The sequence below is a fragment of the Schistocerca nitens genome, chromosome 1 (assembly GCF_023898315.1).
Source record: "Schistocerca nitens isolate TAMUIC-IGC-003100 chromosome 1, iqSchNite1.1, whole genome shotgun sequence".
Taxonomy (NCBI): Eukaryota; Metazoa; Arthropoda; class Insecta; order Orthoptera; family Acrididae; genus Schistocerca; species Schistocerca nitens.
Window position 1 is genome coordinate 306892658 of NC_064614.1, and position 27248 is coordinate 306919905.

Here is a 27248-nt window from a genome sequence, read left to right on the forward strand (position 1 = left end):
TTCTGTTTCGTGTTTCACTACATTCGATGTAGTCTTTAGTATGTTGTTGGAATTACTGATTTCTGACATAATGTGCATGTTCTTTTTTTATTTTTTTATTTTTTAATAGCTTTTCTTAGTAATTTTGAGTAATTTCTATATTGTGCAGCTACTACAGGATCTCTATTTGTTCTTGCCAACAGAAACAGTTCCCATTTTCTTTAGCTCGATACTTTAATCCCTCTAGTAATCCATGGTTTTACACGGCTGTTTAATCCACCCATCCATCACATGCCTAGCCGATACACCTGCCACCTCTCCCTCTGCGTTCCTAGCCAGCAAACCACCTGCCTCCAAGCAACTAGCTCCCCCCCCCCCCCCCCCCCCCACAACCCCAACCCCACTTCCAATCTCCCACCTATCTTTCCCTGCACACACCCCACTAGACACAACCCCTACCCTACCCAGTCCAAATGCAGAACTGCAATAAAGACATTGTGCATCCAACTGGCACAGTGAAGTGTGTGTGTGTGTGTGTGTGTGTGTGTGTGTGTGTGTCACCTTGAGAAATAATTAATTCCGAAAACTTACAAGTTACCTTTCTCTGATGACGAGTCAATGGTTCTGCTATTTCGTGAGCAGTTTCACAACACTACACCAGTCTGTTACAAATATATCATTTACTTTTAAAGCTATGTGCTCATCATCATCATCATCATCATCATCATCACCACCACCACCACCACCACCACCACCACCACCAGCATCTCTGGTTACACCGTCTACTTCTTTACTGTATCCTGTATATGCTGTCCAGTCACATTAATGTGACCACCTGTCAAAAGCCCGAATAACTGTCTTTTGCGAGACATGCAGAAAGAGAGTTACTGAGGTTCTGTAAGTTACTGACAGGGATGTGGAGTCATGCTGACTCCAGTGCTGTGACTGGCTGCACGGGTTTCTCGGTTGAAGATCCGTGGCACAAACATCCCGATTGAGATGGTCCCACAGATCCTGAATTGGATTTAAATCCAGGGCATTTGATGGCCAGGTGAGAACAGTAAACTCATTGTGGTGTTCTGTGAACCACTCACATACACTGAGTTGTGTGATACATTACATTGTCCTGGTGGTAGATACCATCGTGCCAAGGAAGCACAAACAGCATGTAGGGGTGGACATGGTCCCCAGAGATCGATGCATACTTGTGTTGATCCATTGTGCCTTCAGAATGACAAACTCACCCAGGGAATGCAATGAAAACATTCCCAAGGCCATAATGCTCCCTCATCTGACTTGGACCTTTCCAACAATTGTTGCAGAGCTGTACAGGCAAATGGTCATCTGTTCAAAGGAGCATAAAATGTGATTAATATGAAAAGGCCTCCTTTTGTGACTCGGGGGACTTCTGGTTGTGCAATTTTTTAAGTTTCAGCCTCTGTTGCTGATGAACAGCAGTCAACATGGGTACATGAACCAGGCGCCTGCTGTGGAGGCCCATACACACAACGTTCACTGAATGATTATTGAGAAGATGCTGTTGGTAGCTCCTTGGTTCATCTGGGTGGTCAGTTTTTCACCAGTTGTGTGTCTATTCACCCACACATCCTCGCAGCCATTTTCACCCGTGTCATCTGTGGCCCGTGGTGCACCAAAGTCGCTTCGTGTCAGCTTTGGATGGAACCATTTTGCCATGGATGGTATACTTTAACCATGGCGGCACATCAGTAGTTTAGAGACGTAACCATTTCAAAGATGCTTCCATGTTTGACCCAAAAGCCAATGATCATGCCCTTTTGGACATAAGATATCAGATAAATTGCTCCATTTCCACATTACAACAGTGACTTTACAGTTTTTTATGTCCCCTGTCCCCCTCCCCCCAACACGCTGTATGTACCATATACCATCCACTGCTAGTGCTGCAATTGGTGATCTGTGAGTGGTTATTGCATGTTAAGGCCAAACACAGATAGTGGTGACGTTAATGTGACTGCACTGTGTATTAAGATAGAATACAACCTCAAAAATACTGAGACATACAGATGTGTAATGATAAGCACACGGAAGTGTGTGTGCTTATGAAGTAGTACTGAAAGTAGTTCCCTATCAATTGTAACAATTGATTGATGCCCACTGGGAAATTTTGACTTGTTTATGAAAAATATGGTGTGCATACTATACTGTATGTTGGACAGCAGCAAATGGTTAGTAATGTGTGGTGATTTAATAATGCAGATTTTCTAAGGGTCTCCAGGGTCACAGTTCTTCTAACAAGCATGGGAAACCTATAATTCTCAGGAAATTACATTTTACCTGGAAAAATCATGGAAATCTCAGGAATTTTGTAAAATATCAGAGAATTCTGTGTCTTTAACCTAGCATTGTAACTGAATTTCATTGAGTTTTATAAACCACAAATTTTAAAATACTTAGTATCACAAAATGCATTAATTATATTAGTATTATTCTCTATAAACTATCAGTGTTTAAAACTGCAATTAAACTACTGCTTATGGCTGGTATATAGCTTAGCCAAGAGGAAAGAAAAATCATTATTGTGGTATGCTGTATGCTGCCTCCCTCACCCCTGCTCACCATTAATTTATCAGGAGCTTCTTTACACCATATTTCTCGTCCGGAATTCTCAGAGAAGTTTTTTTCTGAGTTTAAGTAGCCACTCTGGAGTCTGATCTGGAAGCCTTATTTGGATCCTAGTATTTGTTCTCAATAATTAATGTTCCAACATGGACAGATAAAGAAAGTAGGACCCTAATTGGTAATGTTTTCATTGATGAAGCTCAAAGCAAGAAAATAGCTATATACTCAGTCAATAGTGCTCTCGTGATCGTGATGCACAGTTAGTTATGATAAATAAGATAACGCCTTACAGTATTGATACCCCTCAGTTGAAACTGGTTAGAATAATTAATGACTGCAGAATTAATGTTTTTAAGAATCATTAACGTTGATACGCAGGAGGATTTTGGAACATATGTCGTGTTCAAACATTATGAATTACCTCAATGAGACTGAGCGAGGTGGTGCAGTGGTTAGCATGCTGGACTCACATTCCAGAGGACAATGGTTCAAACTTATGCCCACCCATCCTGATTTAGGTTTTCTGCGATTTCCCTAAATCACTTCAGGCAAATGCTGGCCCTCCTCAACCCCACCCCACCCCTAAACCAACCAACCTACCTCAGAGAGAACAACCTATTGACACAAAGTCAACACGGATTTAGAAAACATCATTCTTGTGAAACACAACTAGCTCTTTACTCATATGAAGTGTTGAGTGCTATTGACAAGGAATTTCAAATTGATTCCACATTTATAGATTTCCAGAAGGCTCTTTCCACTCTACCTTGCAAGCAGCTGGTACTCAAATTGCATGCTTATGGAATATCATCTGAGTTATGTAACTGTATTCATGATTTCCTGTCACAGAGTCACAGTTTGTAGTAATCAATGGGAAGTCATGCAGTAAAACAGAAGTGATTTCTGCCATCCCCTAAGATAGTTTTACAGTCCCTCTGATGTTCCTTATCTATATAAATGATTTAGGAGACAATCTGAGTGGCTGTCTTAGGTTGTTTGCAGGGTATGCTGTTGTTTATTGTCTAGTGAATCATCAGAAGATCAAAACAAATTGCAAAACAGATTCAGAAAAGATTCCTGTATGGTGTGAAAATTGGCAGTTGGCCCTAAATAATGAAAAGTGTGAGGTCATTTACACAAGTGCTAAAAGGAAACAATGAAACATCAGTTGCACAAGAAATATGTTAAATCTAAAGGCCATAAATCCAACTAAATACGTAGGAATTATGATTATGAACAACTTAAATTGGAAAGAACACACAGAAAATGTTGTGGGGAAGGCGAACCAAAGACTGCGTTTTATTGGTGGAACACTTAGAAGATGCAATAGATCTACTAAAGAGACTGCCTACACTACTCTTGTCCATCCTTTTTTTGGAGTATTGCTTTGTAGAATGAGATCCTTATGAAGAGCAGCACATTTTGTTGTATCGAGGAATAGGGAAAAGATTGTCACTGACATAATACAGGATTTGGGATGGACATAATTAAAACAAGGGTGTTTTTCATTGTGGCAGAATCTTCTCACAAAATTTCGGTCAAAAACTTTTCCCTCTGAATGTGAAAATATTTTGTTTTTGGTCACCTACATAGGGTGAAACGAACATCATAATAAAATATGGAAACAAGAGCTTACACGGCAAGATATAGGTGTTCATTTTTCCCGTGCACTGTTCGAGATTGGAATAATGGAGATTTATTGTGAAGGTGGTTTGATGAAACCTCTGCCAGGCACTTAAGTGTGATTTGCAGAGTATCCATGTAGATGTAGAAGAAAAGTTTACAGGAAATGAACCAGCATGAAATTTATAATCAATCAAATGTTAAGATAAAATTTAATCTAGTCCATGAGAAATCATTGTTTGAGAATAGCTGACCATATAAGCTAATCAGAAACAACATGAAACATGCAAGGGGGGGAAAAAAAGCCATGGATAATTGGAGGGATTAAAGTCGGATCACTAGAGGGATGCAAGTATCATATGAAATGAATGGAAAAATGTACAATGTGCAACAGAATTAAAGGATCACTTTTTCAAAACTCTGTAACTGTCTTCCATTGTGATGCATAATTCTGAAATTTGGCTCAAAGGTGCCTACAATCTCCCTCTGTTATGGTTCAAAAGTGTCACCCTGTGCCATCGCTGGGCTTGACGACACTTCAAACAGCAAGATGTCTACACGTGCAAAAGAAAAGCCCAAAGCTCTGAAGTTCATGTGAAGTGAAAAGTAATGATATCCCAGTGGCACCAAATTTCACCACAGTTCTGCCCAGTGTTGCTATCAACGTGTCTGATGGGAACATTGTCAAGCCGGCCAGTGCGGCCGAACGGTTCTAGGTGCTTCAGTCTGGAACCGTGCGACCGCTACGGTCGCAGGTTTGAATCCTGCCTCGGGCATTGATGTGTGTGATGTCCTTAGGTTAGTTAGGTTTAAGTAGTTCTAAGTTCTACGGGACTGATGACCTCAGATGTTAAGTCCCATAGTGCTCAGAGCCATTTGAACCATTTGAACATTGTCACACTCCATCTTAGCCACATTTAACCTCTTCTTTTAATGCTGCTGTGATGGAGATCAGAACTGTGATTCCCAGCATCAAAATAATGCAGTTTTCTTACGTGTGGCTGAGGAAAACATTTCGGACACACAACCACTTGGAATCGACATGAAATGGCCTTGGAGAGTGGCAAAAGCAAGTCACTGAAACCATCCGTTTCCTTGGGAAGTTTCTCACACATTTTGCTGTGGAAAACAACTGTTTGCAATGCAGTGAGAAACAGGAAGACAATCTTGGCAATCTTTGATACTGCGGACATCTCACTGACACTTCAACCCTCCTCTGAGGACAGCATTGGTTAGCAATCCTATTGAATGTGATCTCACCTCTTTGGACTGCAGTATGACAATAATATTTTCTCTGGTGTGTAGTGTAGAATGGTAAGGGACTATTCAAAACCATGCAAAGAAATTTGAGTATGATTTGAAGCAGCAAGGGGTCTTATGCTTTTTCGGTGGTCCTGTTTCACGGCCTCCTGTGGCGTGATCATGGAGGGGTGTGACATTGACACATGTGTGAATAAAATAGAAAAGGATCCCTCTAAGATCCCCAGTTCAGCAATAACCTCAGTGGCACCTTTTCCATTTATTGGAATTTTAAAAATGTGCCATTACAGAGAAAACCTTCAAAGAGTGCTAGGTGCCTCCCTGTAGGCAACCACTTGATGCAGTTCCGGTGCCAGTTGCTTTCAAGAAACATGCGCATTATGTCATAAGTTAGAAATTCCAAAAACAATCTTACGGCTATAGGGAATGTAGTGAAACAAGAGACAGGACAACAGGCCAAAAAATAGGATAACATTACTTTTTAAGTAAATGGAGTGGCTATAAATGACCAGTCACAAGTAGTTGACATGTTCAATAATGATTTCCTAAATGTATTGAAAATATTGGAACAGACAATTTAAGAGGAAAAATCACAGCATTGTTGAAAAATTTTCATAAAATTTGGTTTTATGAATGTATCACCTACTTCTCACTTTGAAATAAAGAGAATTATGTATTCTCTCAAAAAATAAAATCTTATCTGGATTTGATGGTGTTTCCAACAGAGTTTAAAGGTTTGCTCCCATATAACAAGTCCTGTATCGTCTGAAATATGGAATGGATCACTAACTGAAGGAATTTTTCCAGAGGGTTTGAAATATGCTGTAGTTAAACTCCTCTCTAAGAAAGATGTTAAGAGAGATGTCAATAGCTATCAGCCTGTTTCAGTACGGACATCATTTTCAGAAATTTTTGAGGTTGTGGTGGATTATAGAATAGTATCCCAACTGAACTGTAATAATATCCCCAGTAAATCACAGTTTGGATTTCACAAGAGAGTGCCATTTACTTGTTCATTCAACAAATTTTACAAGCATTAAATAATGAAATAACAGTAGTTGATAATTTCTAGAACCTGTCTAAGGCATTTGTTTCAGTGAATCACAATATTCTCATAGATAAACTGAGCTTTTATGCAATTGATGGTATAGCCAACCAGTGAATAATGTCATATGTCACCAAAAAATACAGAAAGTTGTGATCACATACTGAGTTCTCGAAGTCTTCCATTGTTTCTCGTACTGGTAAACCATCTTCCATCTAATAAACAAGAAATAATATTAGTTCTGTTTGTGGGTGACACTAATATAGTAATCAATACAAGCAGCAACAGAAGAAATGGTAAACAATAGTTTTCTATGAATGTTCTCATTCTCAATTTCAAAAAGACATTTCATGTTTAATTCTGTACGAGAAAATAATTAATTGGATCAAAACCTCAAAATTATTAGGTGTCGATATAGATGAGAATTTAAACTGGAAAAAGCAAGTTTTGGAACAACTTAGTTCAGCCACATTTGCATTTAGAGTCATTTTAGATCTTGGGGAAAGACAAATTAGTAAGTTAACATATTTTCATATTTTCATTCAGTAATGCCATATGGAATAATGCCCTGGGGTAACTCACTTGTAGAAAGAAATTCTTCATTGCTCAGTAATATACTGTAAGAATAACATGTGGTGCTCACTAGTCATTATGTAATCATATGTTTAAGGACTTGGGCATTTTGACTAGTGCTTGAGTGTAAGTTTATTCTGTCACAAAGTTGTAAATGATAAACTGCATTTCAGAAGGAACACTAATGTATATCATTACAATTGCAGAAGAAAAAATGATACTCATTGCTCCACATAACAGTTGTCTTTAGCACTAAAAGGAATGTTGAAGACTCCAACCAAAATATTTTTTATCACTTACCCAGCGATATAAAATGTCTGATAAATTGCAGAGTAAATTTTGAAAAGAAACTAAAAAGTTTCTTTGAGAACTCCTGTTCTGTAGAAGAATTTCTGTTACTGTAATGCGTAAAAGGTGTTGGGCAGGAATTACTAACTCACATAAGTATATTTAAAAAAGAAATTAGGGAACAGTATTTTTTATAAATGGTCAGCATGTAGCCATATTTACAAATTAATTTATATCTGTGATATGGATGTAAAATGACATGTTCCACATCATTATGATTTATCATGCAAATGGAACTTAAATCTAACTAAATAATTCTCTCTAAATTGGTGCTTGATTTGGCTATCTTTTTCTTGTAAATAACTGTGCTTCGGTGTCTGTGTTGCTTTCTTCAGTGTTGTACTGTATGCCCTGTAAAGAACTGCATTATGAACTTCAGAGCTCTTTTCTGACTGACTGATGTAGTTTCCTTTCTATCCTACAAGACATCTTCATTTCCTGAGTAATCCTTGGAGGTTTTGTTTGTAGACTTTGTTTAATCAAATTTACTCTGTGAGAAAATAGTTTTCAAATAAAATGAAGATTTTTTCTTTCGTATCATGAGCACTATATACATCAACCTAGCTTATCTCTTTGGATAGATGAGTAAACTACTCAATTTTTGGATTATTATCTCTCCATTCAAACTTGGATTTAGTAGAGTTGTATCCCAATTAGCATTTAACATAAGTTGCATGTCATGGTCTGAGAGCTCATTGACTGTTGGTTTTCTAACATGGTAGATCTGTCTATAAATATATTATTAGTGAATGTGTTAGAGCAATTATCTACCCTAGATGGAAAGTTTACAATAGGAAATATGTGAGTGGCATTTGTTAGTCTAATGTCTGTATATGTTTATCAGAAGCTGAGCTGTTGCTAGTGACAGTCAGTACAGTAACTGAATCATTGTGTAATTTAACACCAAGTCAACTATGTAAGATGCCACAAAGCAGTGGTGTTTATGCATATATCCATGATTAATGACTTCTTGTAGATAGATTTTGTGTGCTTGTTGGCCTCTGTAAGTTATTGCTTCATTGTGCAACATTTTGTTGTTTATAAAGTGTCTAACTACAGGCAACAAACAAAAAACTTTATCACATGCTGTAAAATTGCAACTGACTGAAAAACGCAATTGATAGGAAACTTGGGTGATGACCTAAAATTTAATATGGGAAAAAGTTTAAAATACCATAAGTAATAAAGACCAAATCAAATATGATTGTTTAAAAGAAGCAAGAAAAGTAAACAACAACAATGAAGTTTTATGTAATTTGTTGTTAAATGATCAAAGTAATGTAACATTAATGATGGGTTGGCTATTTCAGAGCTAATGACTCAGTTGTTAAACCTCTTTATAAGAAAGGTGACAAGAAAGACTTAAATAATTGTCATCCTGTTTCCTTACTGATGTCTTTCTCTAAAATATTTGAAAAAATAATGTACTCAAGTAGTCTCACATTTAATAGAAATAACTTACTTTGTGCATCGTAGTGTGGATCCCAGAAGGGTTGCTCAACTGAGAAGCTATTTATACATTCACTCATCAAATATTACAAGCTTTAAGTAATAAAATATTGCCAGTTGTTATCTTCTGTGATCATTTCAAGGTGTTCACCTTGTAAATCATGTAACTGTCTTAAAAAAAAGTACTTTCATGGATTCAATGGCTTTACACACAAACGATATGGATCACACTTAACAAACAGAATTCAAAAAGTTGTTTTGAATAATTCAGACACTGTTGAAAGGAGAGAAAATTTTAGTGACTGCAGAGAAATCATGGAGTGAGGCCCACAAGGTTCAGTTTTGGGTCCAATTGTGTTATTTATGTAAATGAATGACATTCCATTTAACATTCATTAAGCGGAATTTGCACTTTTTGCAGTTGATACTAATGTTATAGTAAATCCCACTAGAGGGAAAGCAATAGAAGAGATTGTTAATGATGCTTTCCAAAAAATTATTAAGTAGTTCTCTGAAAATGAGCTCTACCTAAATTTTGACACACTATATTCATTGCTGTACAATAACTAGAGAGATATCAACAATTGATTAGCACCTGAACAGGAGTCAGTAAATAGGGTAGAAGGCTCCAAATTTTTGGATGTACTTATTGATGAAAACTTGAACAGAAAGAAGTTCAAATAATTAAATTAAGCTGCTTTTGCTCTTTGTCTAATTGCTAAACTGGGAAACAGTGATATCAACCTCCTGACATATTTTGCATATTTCCATTCAATAATATCTTATGGAATAATTTTCTGTGGTAACTTATTACTTACAAAAAAATATTGATTGCAAAAAAGTGAGTAGTGAGATAATATTTGTTGTTCATCTGTGGTCATCAAGTAGGCACCTCTTCAAGGAGTTGGGCATTTTAACTGCTCCATGACAGTATACATATTTCCTAATTAAAGTTGTCATAAATAATCTATCACAATTTCAGAAAAATAATGATGTCCATATTTGCAACACTAGAGGGAAAAAGACCTTTATTGGAATATTTATTAAAGGTGTCAGTGACTCAGAAAGGAGTTCAGTATACAGCAAAAAAACTTCTGATCATTTGCCCAATACCATATATTGTCTGACAGGTATCAAAGCATGTTTTAAATCTAGCGTAAAATCATTTATCTTGGACTATTCTTTGTAGTCCATGGATGATTTTTGATTTAAAAACTTGTAGCCTGTTAGAAAATCACTACTGAGTATTAGGACTAAAAATAATATGTTCATGTACGTTAATATTGATCATGTAAACATGTCCTGTAAACTGTTCATTCCACATCATTTCGATAAAAGAATAGTTGAAATGATTGACTGAATACCTTACTATCTTATGAACTAACAAACAAACAAATGTTATAGGGGGTTCAGCAGGTAGGAAAAACAAATTAAAAGCATTTTGTGGTGGCTAGTTTCAGAGTTACACTTGTGTTACATAAAGCTTAATGATTTGTTTGGTGAATGGTAAAACGCCAATTTCAAAACTGTAGAAGATTGGAAAGAAAAAAATCAAGATGTCATTGAAAGAGCCACCTCCTCACCCCCCCCCCCACCCCACCCCCCTCCCCAAATTCTTTCTTTTTCTTCATGTGTTTTAATATGGAAGTGTAAAATTGAAAGCCTGTTGTCAGAGGGAAACTTAGTCTGCCCTGATTATTCAGTGATCTTCTTTACTTCAATTGAGCGTGGATGCCCCACATGAGGAAGTTGGCGAAGTTGTTGATCTCCTAAAGAAGGCGGTTGTCTTAAGTGTAAAAGAATTAAAAATGAAAACATTGGTGCCTAATGTCTTTAAATAGCTTGAAACCAAGTACCACAAAAAACACAATTTCTTAAACAAAGTTAAAGATACATGGTTACAGTTGTCAGTGTTCCCGCAAATTCTCCTTCCAGACAAACCTAGATGATTTAATGAAATCAGTTAAATGAAAAGGTGGAGGGGGGAATTTATAAAATTTTTGTCATATTGCAATCTTCTGTTGTATGAAAATGTTGAAGTCTTGAATTTCTGTTGAAAATGAGTAGTTGTTTCTTTTAAGATTAGAGATGGAATTGTAGAAATACCTGTGAAAACTATAAGCATAGTACAGTTAGTCATGAAGTTTATTTTTGTGCAGTTTTACTGGTAGTAAGTTCCAGAAGCGTCTATTGCAGCAAGAATATGCAAGTTTCAAATAGTGGTTGTCTTGTCACAGTGGCTGAAACTAAAATGTTAGCACAGTATCAGAAATGGATTTGTTAAGAGTGTATGACACTAAGTAAAGGCTATCCTCAACAACAAAATCTGGCCGTTATCTGGTTCAGTTTCAATGCCCAGTTGCTCAGTTCTCTGACAGTACACCCCACTTGCCCCATATTCCATCTCAAGACACTGAGGTAGATCCACTCATGTCAGCCTTCAGACATATATCTGTAATCTCATTGCCACATTGTAGCATTCTCACAGCTGTGAAGGTGCATTGGGGCAAGGAGCTGGTGATAAAGACATCTGGCATAGTGAGCCTGTGAATTCCCACTGTGCTTGTGAGACTTGTTGAAACTCGAGCGCTGTTTGTCACAGTGCTATGGCAACGAAGAAGGCATACTACAAAAGTTCACGGTAGGAATGTACATTCTATACTGGATAGAACCACATTTAGCTGGGGTAGTTCCGGCTGGGATAGTTTCAAGCTTATGTTGTGGCCATCTGTCTGAAGACGTATGATACAGTTCTCCACATTACTCTATCTTGAGGAAGCATCTTCATCTCCAAATAACTACTACAATATGCAACCATTAGAACTTGCTTACTATATTCGCCTCCTGGTCTCTCTACAAATTTTGCCTCAATTCTATTCATTTCTTTCTCATTAGCAGTGCAATCTACCTGTGTAATCTTCAGCAGTTTGCTGTAGCACCAGTGTTCTAAAATATCTATTCCCCTCTTGTCTGAACTGCATCAGGTTTCATTTCCATACAAGGCTACACTACTCCCAAGTCCCTTCAAGAAGGACTTTCTAACACAAAAATTTATATTCAGTGTTAACAAATTTCTCTTCTTGAGAAACGCCTGTCTTGCCATTGCCAGTGTACATTTTATATCCTCTGTTACTTTCAGTGTCTTATTTCCTAATCTGATTCCTTCAGTATCATTTAATTTAATTCGACTACATTCCATTACCCTTGTTTTGCTTTTGTTGTTGTTCATTTTTTATCTTCCTTTCAAGACACTGTCTATTCCAGCCAAACTGCCCTTGCAAGTCCTTGTCTACCTCTGGCAGAATTACAAAGTCTTTTGCAAACCTCAGAGTATTTATTTCTTCTCCCTGAACTTTATTCACTTCTCTGAACTTTTCTTTGATTTTCTTACTACTTGCTCAGTGTACTATGTAAGTTGATAAGAGTTGTGTACAGAATTTTTAATAACCTTTTCTCCTTGCCTTAATCTTTGAATTACAGATAAACTCTCCAGCTTTTCATTTTCTGTTGCAGGTTGGAAAGATGTCCTTATTTCTGCTGCTGTTGATTGTGCAAATGAAGATAACACACCATTGTGCCGAGAATATGAAATTATGAAATACCCAACTGTAAAGTTTTTTGGTGCTAACACTAAGGCAGGTGACATGGGTACAGAAATTTCAAAAGGAAATTCAGCAGATGAGTTAGTACATAATGCTATTAACATGCTAAAAAAGGAACAAGCTGATGGAAGAGGTTTCAATTGGCCTAACATTACACCATACAGGTAAATTTACTGTCATTACATGGTTCTGCGTGATACCATTTATCTGAGTGATCTCAATAAAACTTTGATTAGTAAAGAAAAATGTCAGTAGGCTAAAAATGTTTTGAGCTTCTACTGCACTGTACATTTAACATCTATAGAAGGAACAGTGTGAGATGGTGCAGGTAAGTTCAGGAAGAGCAGATTCCAAATCCCTGTCCAGAAGACTAAATTAAGATTTTATGTGGTTTCCCTAAATCACTAAGCGCTAATGCCAGGGCAGTTCCTTTGGAAAGGACACGATCAATCTACCTTCCCATCCTTGTCTTCTCTGTGCTTGTGCTCCATCTTTCATGACATTATCTTTGACAGAATATGAAACCCTTAAAATCCTTTCCTCTCTAAACAAAGAAGTTAAGAAAGAAAAAAAATTGACAATGCTATTCCAGCAGTGGAAGCTAATTTGCAGGCAAACAGAATACCAAACTGGTTGCCCTTTCAGATCTTGCTCTCAAAGATGTCATTTTTTGGTAGCTAATAAAAAAGAGTGATAGAATCATAAATCACCAATACACTTGGAAGAGCACAAGGATTTGGTGAAACAGGAACGTTTTCTGACATGCTTAGGTGGGAAAACCATGCTGGTTGAATGGTGAGCAGGTGAGCACAAAATAGAACTTCTGGTTAATACACTCCTGGAAATTGAAATAAGAACACCGTGAATTCATTGTCCCAGGAAGGGGAAACTTTATTGACACATTCCTGGGGTCAGATACATCACATGATCACACTGACAGAACCACAGGCACATAGACACAGGCAACAGAGCATGCACAATGTCGGCACTAGTACAGTGTATATCCACCTTTCGCAGCAATGCAGGCTGCTATTCTCCCATGGAGACGATCGTAGAGATGCTGGATGTAGTCCTGTGGAACGGCTTGCCATGCCATTTCCACCTGGCGCCTCAGTTGGACCAGCGTTCGTGCTGGACGTGCAGACCGCGTGAGACGACGCTTCATCCAGTCCCAAACATGCTCAATGGGGGACAGATCCGGAGATCTTGCTGGCCAGGGTAGTTGACTTACACCTTCTAGAGCACGTTGGGTGGCACGGGATACATGCGGACGTGCATTGTCCTGTTGGAACAGCAAGTTCCCTTGCCGGTCTAGGAATGGTAGAACGATGGGTTCGATGACGGTTTGGATGTACCGTGCACTATTCAGTGTCCCCTCGACGATCACCAGTGGTGTACGGCCAGTGTAGGAGATTGCTCCCCACACCATGATGCCGGGTGTTGGCCCTGTGTGCCTCGGTCGTATGCAGTCCTGATTGTGGCGCTCACCTGCACGGCGCCAAACACGCATACGACCATCATTGGCACCAAGGCAGAAGCGACTCTCATCGCTGAAGACGACACGTCTCCACTCGTCCCTCCATTCACGCCTGTCGCGACACCACTGGAGGCGGGCTGCACGATGTTGGGGCGTGAGCGGAAGATGGCCTAACGGTGTGCGGGACCGTAGCCCAGCTTCATGGAGATGGTTGCGAATGGTCCTCGCTGATACCCCAGGAGCAACAGTGTCCCTAATTTGCTGGGAAGTGGCGGTGCGGTCCCCTACGGCACTGCATAGGATCCTACAGTCTTGGCGTGCATCCGTGCGTCGCTGCGGTCCGGTCCCAGGTCGACGGGCACGTGTACCTTCCGCCGACCACTGGCGACAACATCGATGTACTGTGGAGACCTCACGCCCCACGTGTTGAGCAATTCGGCGGTACGTCCACCCGGCCTCCCGCATGCCCACTATACGCCCTCGCTCAAAGTCCGTCAACTGCACATACGGTTCACGTCCACGCTGTCGCGGCATGCTACCAGTGTTAAAGACTGTGATGGAGCTCCATATGCCATGGCAAACTGGCTGACACTGACGGCGGCGGTGCACAAATGCTGCGCAGCTAGCGCCATTCGACGGCCAACACCGCGGTTCCTGGTGTGTCCGCTGTGCCGTGCGTGTGATCATTGCTTGTACAGCCCTCTCGCAGTGTCCGGAGCAAGTATGGTGGGTCTGACACACCGGTGTCAATGTGTTCTTTTTTCCATTTCCAGGAGTGTAATTGGACTCAAGGTTAAAACCTTGTCTGGCTTCGTACTACTGAAAATAGAGAGGAAATACTAGTAATTAGAAACTATATCTTAAACTGCATTCCAAACAAGGCGAGAGTAAAGGTTTGGTGGAGGATGAGAGTGGGAGCAAAGTCATAAACATAAATTTTTAATTTTTTCATTTCACCATTTTTTGTCATTGCTAGAGTCTGTTGGTATTTTACTGCATTCTGCCATTTCGTAAAATACTGCTATTGATGATTTATTCATTCAGGAAATATGTAGTAACCATCAGAATCCAAATTTTACTATTTCATTTATGTGCTGATTTATGTAAATGATTCAGTGTAAAGGAGACTCATCGGTGTAAATTGTTTCTTTCATCATTGTCATCATTTTTCTGCTGCAGCAGTTGATGTTGCAGATAAGACTTCTAAAACTTGTTTTCCTATGGAGCTGTTGTTCATTTAATACATTTTATTCATAATAAGCCTGAGGGGGACCTGCAGAGAACTATCCTTTTCAAATGCCTGCACCTCTTATAATCTTACCCTCCCTCACATGACCAGTAGATTTTCACTCTTCTAAATAATTGATTCGTTTCATAAGCTTTGAAAGGAGTAAGATGGATGAATGAATGAGAGGAGTAAGATTTAAAAATAACATTGTTTTACTTATCTTCTTATCTTGTAGTTGGCTCCATTTCATCATGTCTAGGGGTTGATTCTTGAGGCTGAATTTCTTTTCCTTTTCCATTTTTTTTCTTAATGACATTATAATGTCTAAGTAAGTCTGCTCTTTTATTTTTATTATGTCACATTTTTCTATATCACAATGTCTTTACAATTTTCACTTCTATAACCTCACAAATTACATTGTTATTGCCAAACATAACAACACATCTGATGATCACACCGGAGGCATGCCCACTACTCACTTATTCTGTGATACTAACAATATTCCAAAGAGTTTACAAAACAAAAAGAGTTTGCAAACTTTCTTGACAAAAGAATAATCTTTACCCAGTTATATCATTATTTTGTAAATGAATCCAGAAATAAATTTAATAGTTAGCATCAGATTGCATAATTAATAATAGGAATTTTAAGTATGCCAGATATTTCATAATTTCAAATATTTCTAAAAGAAAAGTAGTTTTAACTGTACATACAGTGTTAATACATATTGATTGTAATAAAGTAATTTCTTTTTATACGTTTTAGCCTGAAATATACCACATCATATACAAAATCGTATGAAATTCTTTTAGTTAAACTGCTGAGTTAATATTAACCTAGAAAAGATTCGAAAATATTGTTGGTATCGATTACTTCTGTTGAATAAAGTTAACAGGGTGTCCCTTTACACTATACAACCTCTTCAGTTATGTGTCTCCAAATGCTGTTTTCTAATTCTAGCTGTTGTTGAGTGCTACACTTGCTCTAATTTTGTTTCCTGTTGGCAAAAATGTAGGCCCTTCTTTTCTGTTGCCTGGAGACATTTCTTATTTGGTTTAGTAATTGTTGTTGATTTTGGTCCGTATGTTAGTGGAGGTAGTAGGCATTTTTGTAAAGCTTGAGCTTAGAAGTTAGTGGTAATGTTGCAAGCCAAAGTACACTAAACACTCACTAATTTGTTCCTCAGTAGTCCTGCCTCTCAGTAATCTGGCCCACATCAAGCCTTTAGTCACTCAAGCGGATGTTGGATGAAATGCTGTTTATGACATCAAAAAGGAAGGTGATGATATTCAACAGTTGTTGTTGTTGTTGTTGTTATTGTGCTCTTCAGTCCAGAGACTGGTTTGATGCTGCTGTCTGTGCTACTCTATCCTGCACAAGCTTCTTCATCTCCCAGTACGTACTGCAGCCTACATCCCTCTGAATCTGCTTAGTGTATTCATCTCTTGGTCTCCCTCTACGATTTTTATCCTCCATGCTGCCCTCCAGTACTAAATTGGTGATCCCTTGATGCCTCAGAACATATCCTACCAACCGGTCCCTTCTTCTTGTAAAGTTGTGCCACAAACTCCTCTTCTCCCCAATTCTATCAATACCTCCTCATTAGTTATGTGATCTACCCATCTAATCTTCAGCATTCTTCTGTAGCACCACATTTCGAAAGCTTCTATTCTCTTCCTGTCCAAACTATTTATCGTCCATGTTTCACTTCCATACATGGCTACACTCCATACAAATACTTTCAGAAACGACTTCCTGACACTTAAATCTATACTCGATGTTAACAAATTTCTCTTCTTCAGAAACGCTTTCCTTGTAATTGCCAGTTTACATTTTATATCTCCTCTACTTCGACCATCATCAGTTATTTTGCTCCCCAAATTGCGGATCTTACCTACTGTAAATGTCTCATTTCCTAACCTAATTCCCCCAGCATCACTTGATTTAATTCAACTGCATTCCATTATCCTCATTTTGCTTTTTTTGATATTTCTCTTATATCCTCCTTTCAAGACACTGTCCATTCCATTCAACAGCTCTTCCAGGTCCTTTGCTGTCTCTAACAGAATTACAGTGTCATCGGCAAACCTCAGAGTTTTTATTTTTTTCCCTGGATTTTAATTCCTACTCCTACTCCAAATGTTTCTTTCGTTTACTTTATTGCTTGCTCAATATACAGATTGAATAACATCACCCAGGCTACAACCCTGTATTACTCCCTTCTCAACCACTGCTTCCCTTTCATGCCCCTTGATTCTTATGACTGTTATCTGGCTTCTGTACAAATTGTAAAAAGCCTTTTCCTCCCTGTATTTTACCCATGCCACTTTCAGAATTTGAAAGAGAGTAACCGTCAACATTGTCAAAAGCTTTCTCTAAGTTTACAAATGCTAGAAACGTAAGTTTGCCTTTCCTTAATCCATCTTCTAAGATAAGTCGTATTGCTTTTATAATCCAATATTTCCATGGAATCCAAATCGATCTTCCTTGAGGTCGGCTTCTACCAGTTTTTCCATTCGTCTGTCAACACCTGCTTTCTTTGGGATTGGAATTATTATATTCTCCTTGAAGTGTGAGGGTATTTCACCTGTCTCATACACCTTGCTCACCAGATGGTAGAGTTTTGTCATGGTTGGCTCTCCCAAGCCTATTAGTAGTTCTAATGGAATGTTGTCGACTCCCGGGGCCTTTTATTGACTTATGTGTTTCAGTGCTTTGTCAAGTTCTTCACACAGTATCATATCTCCCATTTCATCTACATCTTTGTGCTCTTCCATTTCCATAATATTGCCCTCAAGTACATCGCCCTTCTATAGCCCCTCTATATCCTCCTTCCACCTTTCTGCTTTTCTTTATTTGCTTAGGACTAGTTTCCCATCTGAGCTCTTGACATTCATACAGGTGGTTCGCTTTCCTCCAAAGGTCTCTCTAATTCTCTTGTAGGCAGTATCTATTTTACCCCTAGTCAGCTGGAAGTCACTGAGGAAAGTCACTCAGCTAACAAAAAATATACAGAAGTGTTTGTAAAGAATATACAGACATGATAGAAGAAGAAGATTTAACTGCTGATGCCTTGTACAATGCTGATAAAACCAGGTCTCTTTTACAAGGTGCTTCCCTCAAAAACATGAGCTGCTGAGAGTGAGATGTAAGCTATACAAACAACATGGTGAGTTATAATACAAATGGGAGTCATAAACTACCACTCATACTCTTCGTCCGAACAAGCCTGGGAAGGCCCAACGTTACGGACTGTTTGCCATGTCATCATCAGCCGAGAGGTGTCATTGAATGTGGTTATGGAGGGGCATGTGGTCAGCACATGCTCTTCCATCCATTGTCAGTTTTTGTGACTGCAGCTGCTACTCCTCAATCAGGTAGCTCCTCAATTGGCTTCACAAGGGCAGAGTGCAAACCCCTTGCCAACAGCACTCGACAGAACCAGGTGGTCACCAATCCAAGTGCTAACCAAACCCAAGAGTACTTAATTTCACTGACCTGACAGTAACCGGTGTTACAATTGTGACAAGGCCATTGGAAACCTACTAGTCATAATGATTGGGAAAGCCTAACTTCCCCATTGTTTACAACACAGCGATAGAAACACACTTTCAGCACAACATTGTGCTCAGATGATGCCTTGGATGGGCAGAGAAATACTCTTACAGTGCTTCCACAAAACATTTGTACCAGCTGTGAAGAATAAGAAGAAGAAGAAGAAGAAGAAGAAGAAGAAGAAGAAGCAGAAGCCTTCCACTAAAAGCTACCCCAATAACTGACGGTGCTCCCGGTCACCCATCTGATGTGGCTGGAAAGTCTGATGGTATGCAAGCACTCTTCCTTCCTCGCAGTGTGATGGCCCTGATTCATCCCATGGACCAGGAAATTTCAGAATCAATTAAACATCATTTTTGACATGCGCTATTTGTCTCCTTGCTGAACGAATATGATAACGACTCTGCTGTGACAGTATTGTAGTGTGGAAAGCAATAAATTTATGTGATGTTGCTTTCCAAACAGCAGAAGCATGTGATAAAGTAGAGACCACTGGCATAATGAATGGCTGGAGAGAAGTGTGGCCCTCGATTAACACACAGTTGGAGCCAGTGCTGGGTGACAGTGATGCACCAGTCTACTCAGAATCATCATTTGCTGACACTTTGTATGTTAACAAATTTCACAAATTTTCAGGAGAAGGCGAAATTTATGAATGTGATGTTGGTAAGTGGCTGAATTAGGAAATCTGTGAGATAGACCAAACTTTAATAAATGAAGAAATAAAAAAACAAAGAAGCTTACAGAAAAATAATGGTGAAAGTGGTGAAGAAGAGGACATAGGAGGAGAGAGCACGAAGATTTCTCATAATGCTGGTGCTGAAGCTGCAGATACCTTCCTGAAGTACATTATGCAACAACAAGATATATGCGGTACCAATGTAACACTTGTAAAGCAGTTGCATGATCAAGCATGCTACCAACGCTTATCATCATTGTGATAACTAAGAATCAGGACATGTCTCACCATCAATGATACTGCTCACTCAAGGATTAAATTTTCTATGAAAAAAAAAATTAATGTATATTTGGATGTAATAAAATATAGTCCTTATGTGTTTAAACCTAATTTCAGACACTCTCAATAATCTGGCAGTTCTGCTACTCTGGAATCCATATGTGCTAGGAATGGCTGGATTAGCGAGAATGTAGTGTATTTGACTTGCTGCTTGGTAAAATTTGGAAGCCTTTTTGTATTCTGTTCCCAAACTCTTGGATACAGTGTTATATAGGGAAACAATGCTACCCAAGTACTGCTTGGCCACCAATTTTGTCTTTCCATCTCTAATTATTGGATGGGCTGTTGCAGGGTTTCTACTCAACACCTAGCTAACTGTCTTGGTTTTGCTGATTTTAGAACCATTTTGTGAATGCTTCATGCCAAATCTAATTTGGTCTGTACCTCCAGATTTGTCTTGTCCTTAACCATTACTTCATTGGCTATGATGATGATGATGATGATGATGATGATGATGATGATGATGATGAAGAGAAATGGCAAAAGACAACCTCCTTGTTAGGCACCACTCATATTTTCAAATGAACCTGACCTTCCTCTCTGAAGCTGTACCAGGCTTTTGGTTTCATCATATAATTGTCTTAATCACTTAATGATAACAGCAACTTTCTTATGCATCAGCTGTTCCCAATATGTCTGCATGGTGGGTGGTTATGGGCTTTCTTCATTTCCAGAAAACCAGTTATATGTTTTTTATTTTTCTCCCAGCGATTCTTGCACACTATCCTGTGGCAAAAATGAGGCCAGTAGTTAGTTGTCTTTGAGGCTTAAAACTACATTTCTCCATGTATAGATTAATGGCTTTTCTTGTTTTATTCTTAGGGATGGACTCAGATATTTAGTCCACGGGATAATAGTTACACCTCAGTAGTTTGTGCTCTTATTTCTATCACTCTCGTAAAATAATGGAATGATGACTCCTTGCTTCCATTTGTTAGGTCCTGCATTTCTTATTTCCTAATTATGCTTAGGACTTTGTACAGTCATTCTTGACCAATCTCTCAAAGTGCTGTGATCATTTATATAATGACTTTATATGATCCTGAACTGTTGTTTTCAATTTTAGATAGTGCTTCCTCAACTTAATCAAGTCAATCTACATGCCTTTACATTACTAGATCCATCCACAGGAATGTGATCTGCATTACAGTTTAATATAGTACAATCTGCATCACAGTTTAACACAGTATCATCTGCATTATTTCATTCCCTTCTTGCTTCCATTTGTATTTGTGGACTACTAATCTAAGGAACTACTGTAAAGATTTTGATCTGGTTTTGACTAATAGATATATGGATTCACAAGGAAGATTAGTGATGGGTTTATAGGGTAAAGGGATTAAGATTAGTGTATACAATTCATTGGGAATTGGCTGAACTATGATGAATTAAAGTCCACCACTACTGTGAAAACAATGGCATTGCCATCTAGTGGTACAGCTGCTGCAACTCTAGACAGCAGCAAAGCTTGAGCGGAATCAGAGTTTGGCCAGGTATTCTAGCATGTGCCCAAAAACTGAAAGGTCATGGGATCAAATTCTGATCAGATCATGGATCATTCAATGTCATTTAACCTAGCATTTAATTCTCAGTGATGTGGACATTTGCCAGATGCGAAACTTGGTTCAGATTCCATATGATACTGTAGACTTTATTTTCCCAGAGCAGAATCACAGATTTTTCTCTCTGTTACACAACCTAGCAGTCACCTTTCAATGATGTGGCAATTCACCAGAAACTAAATGCATTTTGGATTCTATGTTAAACTGTTGGTCACCTTTTTCTGGTTGTATAGCTAGTTAGGGAGACGCAAGTTGCTGAAGTGATGTCCAATTAAGACTTGCGCTAGGACACTAAGCCACACAAAATTATTATTACCAGAATCTGCCCATGTACACATGTATGTTCTGCTTCTGTAAATGTTATAAATCAAAGTCCCCTGCCATCATTTTCTGTCTATATGTGAAGGCTGAGCTCAAGAACTGCTGTAGGGATTCTGATAATGTTTTCACTAATAGATAAGTGTATATAACTTATAAATATTTGGTACAAATTAGCTGAACTGTGATGAAGCATTGTTTAACATACCTGACTCTGTGCAGCCTTTGGATTTTTTCTTCTTGGGTCATGCTGCTGTGGCAGAACTTTCTTGCTCTGCTTATTTCGTATCTTAATTTCTACAATGCCTTGTTGCAGTTACAAGATACTCCTTTATAAGGGCCTCACATAATAGATATCCATGTTTCCATTGTTGCATGTTTAATTACTGACAGTTCTTGTGCTTGAAAATCTACATAATCAACCAGCCAGATTCCCAGAGGATGAAACACTCATCTCAGTTCTTCGCAGCTAGCCATAATGTTGTCATTGCATGCACATTTTCTGTGGTGTTCTTAGGTTCCCCTTCCAATGGCATATGTGGTCACTTAGTATTATTCCACACTCAACCTTCCATCTTTCACAATGCATGCTGCTGCCATATTTACTAGAGCGGATGTTTGAGGTTTCTCTGACTCTCCCTTCATAAGCTGGTGGATTACATAGTGTATCCATTACATCTAGTTTGAGTTTAATGCTGGCTTTTGTTGTTGCCTTCGAAGGGCAGTAATCAGATGACTATGCCACAACACAGATTTCCCTTTTTACTCATTGACTCGTTTACTCATAGGAAATACAGTCCGAAAACAAAGCAAGTATGTTACAGTACACTTTTTCGCCCACTGCTTGAATACTGCTCACCGGTGTGGGGTCCGTACCAGATAGGGTTGATAGAAGAGATAGAGAACATCCAATTGAGAGCAGCGCGCTTCATTACAGGATCATTTAATAATCGCGAAAGCATTACGGAGATGATAGATAGTCTCCAGTGGAAGACTCTGCAAGAGAGACACTCAGTAGCTCGGTACGGGCTTTTGTTGAATTTTCGAGAACATACCTTCACCGAGGAGTCAAGCAGTATATTGCTCCCTCTTATGTATATCTTGCGAAGAGACCATGAGGATAAGGTCAGAGAAATTAGAGCCCACACAGAGGCATACAGACAATCTTTCTTTCACAAACTGCCTATTGGCTTCTGTCTCGGGTTCTTCGGCCGACGTTCATCTAATGATTTTTCTGACGTTTCGCCAGCACGAGTGGCTGGCATTGTCAAAGCTTCACCCTCCATGTAGATTATTTGCTCTGAGCAATACCATGATGTTTTTTGTCATTGTAATGGCCACATTAAATACAATGTTGGTCATTTCAAAACTGATACCTCCTACTTTTTATATTGACTTCAAATGACGGAGTCAGATTATGTTGATGTAGTACTAATTTTTGAATCTTCCTTCTAATATCCTGTTGGTTTTGTTTTCTTATGACAGCAGCTGCATTAGGGCAGATCTCCAAATTAGTCTTAGACATTGAGGTGCATATAAAACAGGTATGTTCATTTATTCCTCACTGCTGCTGAAATTGCACCAGGTAAAAGCACTGGCACCTGCTTAAGCTGTATAGAGATGATACAGTACATGTGAAGCTGTGGGTACTGTGTTTCAGTAATGATGAAAAGGATAAGGATGACATTCCATGCTTGGTTGACTCTGCCAGGGATCCATGCCTCATAATGAATAGCGTATGAGTCAATTCATATGTGATGACTGATGGATTGTGACCAAGGAATTGTGTGCACAGCTGAATTGAATATCATCTCTCTTGCCTTAGGCAAGATGTTACAACCTTAGTTATTGCATATAGTGTGTGAGATGGTAGTGCTGATAATTACAAAAGACCCAAAAAAACATTGGATACAAATTTTTCAGGAGATGCTGGACCAGTACAGAGTTGAAAATGACAGTTTTGTGAATGCCATCATCACCAAAGAGGAAACATTGTGTCACTATTCAAAGAAGTATTTCAGAGTATTTCAGGACATACCCATCTGCTGTCTAAGTGATGTGCACTCTCTTTTGGAATAGGCAGTGTATCTCTCTTTTGGAGGCCATGGAACCTAAAGCAACTGTCAGTCCAGAAAGTTACAATATGACACTAACTACATGGAAAGATCAAATTCACAGAGTCAGGCCAGAGAAGAAGACAAACTTCCGTTTGCAACATGGTAATACGAGGGTTGAATGAAAAGTAATGCCTCCACCTTCGTTAATTTGGTTTGGGTGGCAATATTTTAACGAATCAAATGCAGAAATAATCCTTAGAATATGATCTTTAATTACCAACATTCATTTTTCCACATAATCACCATCCAATTGGATATATTTCTGCCAACGATGAACAAGTTTTCTGAAGCCGTCACGGAAGAAATTGACACTCTATTTCCACAACCACAGTCTCACAGTTCTCTCAACATTGTTCATCAGTAGCATAATGATCTCCTTGCAGATTGTCTTTCATTATTATGAAAAGGTGGAAGGCAGGTAGTGCTAAATCTGGACTCTGCGGAAGATGCCGTATGGTGGTGAGATTCAGTCTCTGAAGTTCTGCTGTGTTGGCACGTGAAGTGTGTGGTCTGGCAGTGTCATGCTGCAGGATAACATTTCCCTTTTCTTTTCTGACCCTTATGAGCCATTCTCTCTGAGTGGTATGACGATCATCCTCATTCAATCTGTCAACATTTTGCTTGTGAAACTTGGTGGCTGCTGTCACAGGACGTCCAACCCTTTGTTTGTCACACAGGTCAGATGTTCCCACCTCAACATCTTTAAATTTACTCGCCCAATGACACACAGTACTCACATCAACACACTCACCATAAACTGCTTTCATTCTCTGATGAATCTCCTTTGGGGTGACTCCTCCTGCTGTCAAGAATTCAATGACTTCAGGCTGCTTAAATCACATTGACCGACTGCCTGCGCAGGGTTCCATACTTTACACTGTAACAACACAACCGTTCAATGCTAAGGCTTCCTGCCAGCTGGAGCTGTAGAGAATAGGCTATGGAACAAGCCAGTACCTGCCGCTTACCAATGCTGCCAACTGTTGAAGAATTACGAAGGTGGAGGGATTACTCTTCAGGCCACTGTCGTATTAAGCTGCGCAACAGTTTTTTGACTCTGGAACTCATTGCCAAAGTTTGCTTGCCTGTTGAGCCACACCACCAAACAGTCCTAATTTAGCACTTTCAGACTTTCATATCTTCTGCCGTATGAAGAGACTATGTGGCAAACATTTTCCAGATTTTCATTTGTCAAAGCTGTAAGGCAACAGGTACACTCATCTGCTTTTGTTTGTCAAAAGTTCATAACAAATTGTGGTGACTGTGTGGGAAAACAACAGAATTCAACATGTGTAACAGTTGGACATAAAGTCAAAAATATTGAAATAAATAGTTTTGTGCTGATGAGAAGCTAGAAGCATGTGCTTGTGAGTTGTTCCTGCAGAATACTTCTCTGACAGCCTACAGATAACCCTCCAGGAAACTTTCAGCTGTTTATGGGAAATGTAGATGCATTATTGAACTACCTGCCAGACAAAAAGAAACAATTACTAGTTTGCATGTCAATCTAATTTCAGCACTTAATTTTACTACTCGTGTGCAGCAAAGTAGTAGAACACTGATTGATAACATTTTTATAAACACTGCTGAGGCTGAAACTATTAATATGTACCCAATTGCTAATGGACTATCTGATCATGATGCATAATTATGGAAATAAATGGTAAGGGATCTTACAATGCTGGGGCAGGTTCAAAGAGTTATCCAGAAGATACATTAAAAAAAAAAAAAAAAAAGCCGTGGGTAAGTAAGGGTATTAAAATTAAATGTAAGAGGAAGAGGGAAATTTATATAAAGGCCAGAGTAAGTCAAGAGCCGACATTGCTTTGTACTACAAAAAATATTGTGGTATTTTCAGGAAAGTCACTGAAGTATCAAGGAGTATGCATGTCCTAACATAAATAAATGATACAGGAATTAAGATTAAAATTATATGGGACATTGCCAAATGGGAGACAGGACAGCCAGTCATTGTGCAAGATAGCCGTTAAACTAAACAACAATGTAGTGGGCTGATAATGCACAAGTTGCAAGTACTTTTAACAACCACTTTCTAAATGTAGCATGAAAAAAAGGATTATATGTTTCAGTTGAAGAAGTAAGAGAATATATTAAACATTTCATTCCACAAAACTTAAGCAACTAGAAGTAGCACCAACATTCTTCACTGAAATTAACACAGTTATAAAATTCTAAAAAACAAAATCTCATGTGAGGTTGATGGAATTTCAAACAGAATTCTGAAAAGTTGTTCCAGCTTAATAATTAGTGTAATGCACCACTGGCACAGGGAATTTTTCCAAAGAGGCTAAAATATGCGTTTGTTAAACCAATTCATAAGAAAGATGACAAGACAGACCAAATAATTAACAATTATTGTCCAATTTTCTTACTGCCATCTTTTTCCAAAATATTTGAAAAAGTAATGTACTCAAGTGTAGTTGCATCACGTAAATGGAAACAATTTACTTAGCTTATCACAGTTTGGATTCCAGGAGGGTTGCTCAACTGAGAATGCTATTTATACATTTGCTCTTCAAATAGTGCAAGTCTTAAATAAAAATATATCATCAGTTGATATTTTTTGTGACATTTCCAAGGCTTTTGACTGTGTAGATCATGTTACTCTCTTAGAAAAACTCACATTTTATGGAATTGATGGCTTTATGCACAGCTGGTTTGTATCATACTTAATGAACAAAATACAGAAGGTTGTGCTGAATAATTCAGACAATGTCAGAAAGGTAGAAAATTTTAGTATCTGGGGATAGATCACAAAGGAGTCCCACAGGGCTATTTTGGGTCCACCCATATTCCTCATACAAGTTGACAGTTATTTATTATATGAAATATAATCTGATGGTTCGCATTCAGATGTTCAAACTGCACAGTTGGCCACTGGGCATGATGGGAATTAGTATGCGCTGAATGGTTTTGTTTAGCAATGAAGCCCACTTTCATTTGGATGGGTTTGTCAATAAGCAAAACTGGCACATTTGTAGGACTGAGAATCCACATTTCATGATTGAGAAGTCTCTTCCCCCTCAACATGTGACTGCATAGTGTATGGTGTACAGTCAGAGAATAATTGGTGCGATATTCCTCGATAGCACAGTGGGCACCGAATGCTGTGTGAAGGTTTTGGAAGATGATTTCATCCCCATTATCCAGAGGGATCCTGATTTCGACATCATGTGGTTCATGCAAGACGGAGCTTGCCCCCATTGAAGTAGGAGAGTGTTCAATGTACTGAAGGAGCACTTTGGGGACTGCATTCCATGTAACATTCAGTGAGCAAAATTGGTACATTTTGCAGATGGTACTAGTCTTGCAGTGAATCTCAGTGAGAGAAAGCAATAGCAGAGATGGTGAGTAATATTTTCCAAAGAATTATTAAGTCATTCTCTGAAAATGGATTCTCCTAAAGTTTGGAAAAGAAAAAAAAAAAAACACTACATTCAATTTTGTACAATAAGCAGTCATACCAATAATT

General features: G+C 38.6%; 1 protein-coding gene across 1 annotated transcript in view; it reads left to right on the forward strand.

Annotated features, from left to right (window-relative positions):
* Positions 1-27248, forward strand: part of LOC126248504 (sulfhydryl oxidase 2-like) — a 57359-nt gene that overhangs the window by 15949 nt on the left and 14162 nt on the right. Inside the window, exon 2 of the mRNA XM_049949545.1 lies at positions 12392-12644. Coding sequence (XP_049805502.1) covers positions 12392-12644 — 253 coding nt within the window. The remainder of the gene's footprint in view (positions 1-12391; positions 12645-27248) is intronic.